Below are 3,518 nucleotides of genomic sequence, written 5' to 3' on the forward strand. Positions count from 1 at the left end.
CGAGGCGGTTGGGGACTATGTTGTATTTAGTGACTCCAAATGCAACGACTTTTGAGAAGCCTGAAGAAGTCCCCCTGTATGTAAATGAGGTAATATTGTTTCCCGTTTTCTTTCGTTATTGTTATTTAACCCGTTTTCTTTTTTATCCGTTTTCTATTGTTTTGTGTTTTTTCCCGTTTTCTTTTGTTTTTGTCATTTAACCCATTTTCTTTTTTATCCGTTTCCTATTGTTTTGTGTTTTTTCCCGTTTTCTTTTGTTCTTGTCATTTAACCCGTTTTCTTTTTTTATTCGTTTTCTCTAGTTTTGTATTTTTCCCGTTTTCTTTTGTTTTTGTCATATAACCCGTTTTCTTGTTTATCCGTTTTCTATTTTGTATCATTATCGTTTTCTTTCGTTTTTTTCTGTCCGTTTTCTCTCTTTTTCCATTTTTTCGGATGTTTTCTTGTCTTTTCGTAATTCGCATTTTGTCCTTTCTTTTATCTGTTTACTTCGTCTTTCCATTTATTTATTTTTTTGCAGATTCTTTGGTCTTTTTCCTTTTTTTCTTTTCTCTTCTGTGTCTTTTGATTATTTCTGTTTCGTTCTGTTTCTTTTCTTTATTACCTAGTTTTATATATATTTATATTAGCCGTTCATTTCCTCTTCTCTCTTCTTCGTCTTCCTCTTCTTCGTCCTTCTATTCATTTTTTATCTTTTTCTTCTTATTCTCCTTTCTCTTCCCTTTCTCTTGTTCTCTTCTTCGTCTTCTTCTTCTTTTCCTCTTTCATTGTCTTTTCCTTCTTCGCAACCTCACCAACCAACAACTTCTCTCCCTCTCTTATTCGCCACCAGCAACAACCACAACCCAGTAACCAACCCACAACCCCACCACAGCTAAGAACCTCTCTCCTTCTCCTACCCCAACAACCCCACCACCAACCCCCCCAGAACAACCTCTCCCTCTCTTGTTCCCCAACAATCCCCCCATCAGCCCCTCCTACCAACAACCCCTCTCCCTCTCCTACCCCCCACAACCCCACCCCAACCTCTCCCTCCCCCATCCCTAATAGCCCCACCGCAACTTCTCTCCGTCTCCCACCACCACCAACCTCACCACATCCTCTCTTCCTCTCCCACCCCCAACAATCTCCTCACAACCTCTCTTCCTCTCCCACCCCCAACAATCCCACCTACAACCCCCATCATAACCACAACTCCATCCTCTAACCCCACAACCACAACTCCATAACAACCTCTCTCGCTCTCTTGTTCCCCAACAACCCCACCACAACCACTCCATCCCCCAACCCCACCACCACAACCACAACCCCACAACAATCTCTCTCCCTCTCCCACCCCAAACAACCCCACCACAACCCCGCCAACACCCTCTCTCCCTTTCCCTCTCCCACCCCCAATAACCACAACCACAACAACTCCACCCTCCAACCACAACTCCATAACAACCTCTCCCCCTCTCTTGTTCCCCAACAACCCCAGCATAACCACAACATAACCCCTCTCCTTCTCTCACCCCAAACGAACGACCCCACTACAACCACAACCCCACAACATTCTCTCGCCCTCTCCCACCCCAAACAACCCCACCAGCAACCCCTCTCCCTCTTCCACCCCAAACAACCCCACCACAACCACAACCCCAACAACAACCCCTCTCCGTCTCCCATCCCCAACAACCCCACCACAACCACAACCCCTCTCCCACCCCCAACAACCCCACCACAACCCCTCCAACAACCCCTCTCCCTCTCTCCCACCCCAACAACCCCACCACAACCACAGCCCCACCAACAACCCCTCTCCCTCTCCCACCACAACCACAACCCCTCCAACAACCCCTCTTCCTCTCCCACCCCAAACAACCCCACCACAACCTCAGCCCCACCAACAACCCCTCTCCCTCTCCCACCACAACCACAACCCCACCAACAACCCCTCTCCCTCTCCCACCCCAAACAACCCCACCACAACCACAGCCCCACCAACAACCCCTCTCCTTCTCCCATCCCCAACAACCCCACCACAACCACAACCCCTCCAACAACCCCTCTCCAACCCCCAACAACCCCACCACAACCCCTCCAACAACCCCTCTCCCTCTCTCCCACCCCAAACAACCCCACCACAACCACAACAACTCCATCCCCCAACCCCACCAACAACCACAGCCCTCTCCCTCTCCCACCCCAAACAACCCCACCACAACCACAACAACTCCATCCCCCAACCCCACCAACAACCCCTCTCCCTCTCCCACCCCAAACAACCCCACCACAACCACAACAACTCCATCCCCCAACCCCACCAACAAACACAACCCCACCAACAACCCCTCTCTCCCTCTCTCTCTCCACCAGGCAGTCCCGATCTTCTTCGGCCTCGTCACCCTCCACGCCCTCCTGAAGTTGGCTCGAGGTCATGAGGTTCGCATGAATGAGGTGCTGACGTCATCGGGCATCGGGATACTCCATGAGGCGGCGTCGTAAGTATGAGGTTGAAGGGTGAGGTGGGAGTGGGAGGGATGGGGAGGGGGTTGTGGTAGAGGTGGGGTGGAGGGGGAGGGGTGTGGTAGAAGTGGGGGTGGGGTGGGTGGAGGGGAGTTGTGGTGGATGAAGTGAGGGTGGGGTGGAGGGAGTGGGAGGGGTGGATGGGGGATGGATAAGGAGGTCGGATGGAGGGGGAGGGGACTGGGGAGGTGGATGAGTTTGGGGTGGGATGAGGGGATGGGAGGGATTTGGTGGAGGAGGTGGAAGGGGGGGTGAGGAGGAGGGGGTGGAAGGGGTGAACTAGTGAGGTAGATGAGGTGGGAGGTGCATGACGAAGGGGGAGGGGTGCATAATGGGGGGATTGGAGGGAAGGGAGGGGAGTAGATGAGGGGAGATAGGGGGGTGGGACTTGCGATTTGGAGGATGAGGGAGGGAGAAGGAATGGGAAGAGAGAGGGGCATGAAGAAGTCTTAAGGGAGGAGAATAATAATGATGATAATAATGATACTGATGATGATAATGAAAATGATAACAATAATAATAATGATAATAATAATAATAATGATAACAACAATAATGTTAATAGTAATAATAGTAATGGTAACAATAACAGTGATGATAATAATAATAATAATGATGATAATATTAACGATAACAATGATAATGATAATAAAAATGACGATGCATATATTTATGACGGAAAACAAAACGATTGTCACAATAAAAAAATTACGACACGCGAATACAAGTTCACAAAAGACGACAATTTCGAAATCTTAAATTTTCAAACTAGGAGATAAAGTCCTTGTAAATTTCGAAATTGTGATCTCACTTTTTCATGTAGAGCATTTTTTTCTTTTTTTCTCTCTCTGTCGTTTTATTAATTCGGTAAAATATGTTGTCATCCTTCAGTAACATCAAGTGGTAGATTTTTTTTAGAAAATAGTAGTAGTATTGACAATTACAACAACTATAGGGATGCTAATGAGGTTCAGTGACGAGGCGATGCGCACTTGTTTATCCGAAAGCAG

At 48.0% G+C, this 3,518-nt stretch overlaps 1 protein-coding gene across 1 annotated transcript in view; it reads left to right on the forward strand.

Annotated features, from left to right (window-relative positions):
- LOC113805727 (alkylglycerol monooxygenase-like) overlaps nucleotides 1-3,518 on the forward strand; it is a 231,612-nt gene that overhangs the window by 1,223 nt on the left and 226,871 nt on the right. The window contains exons 2-3 of the mRNA XM_070126934.1: nucleotides 1-89; nucleotides 2,359-2,483. The exon at nucleotides 1-89 is cut by the window's left edge and continues 133 nt beyond it. Coding sequence (XP_069983035.1) covers nucleotides 1-89; nucleotides 2,359-2,483 — 214 coding nt within the window. The remainder of the gene's footprint in view (nucleotides 90-2,358; nucleotides 2,484-3,518) is intronic.

The sequence above is a fragment of the Penaeus vannamei genome, chromosome 11, assembly GCF_042767895.1.
Source record: "Penaeus vannamei isolate JL-2024 chromosome 11, ASM4276789v1, whole genome shotgun sequence".
Lineage (NCBI taxonomy): Eukaryota > Metazoa > Arthropoda > Malacostraca > Decapoda > Penaeidae > Penaeus > Penaeus vannamei.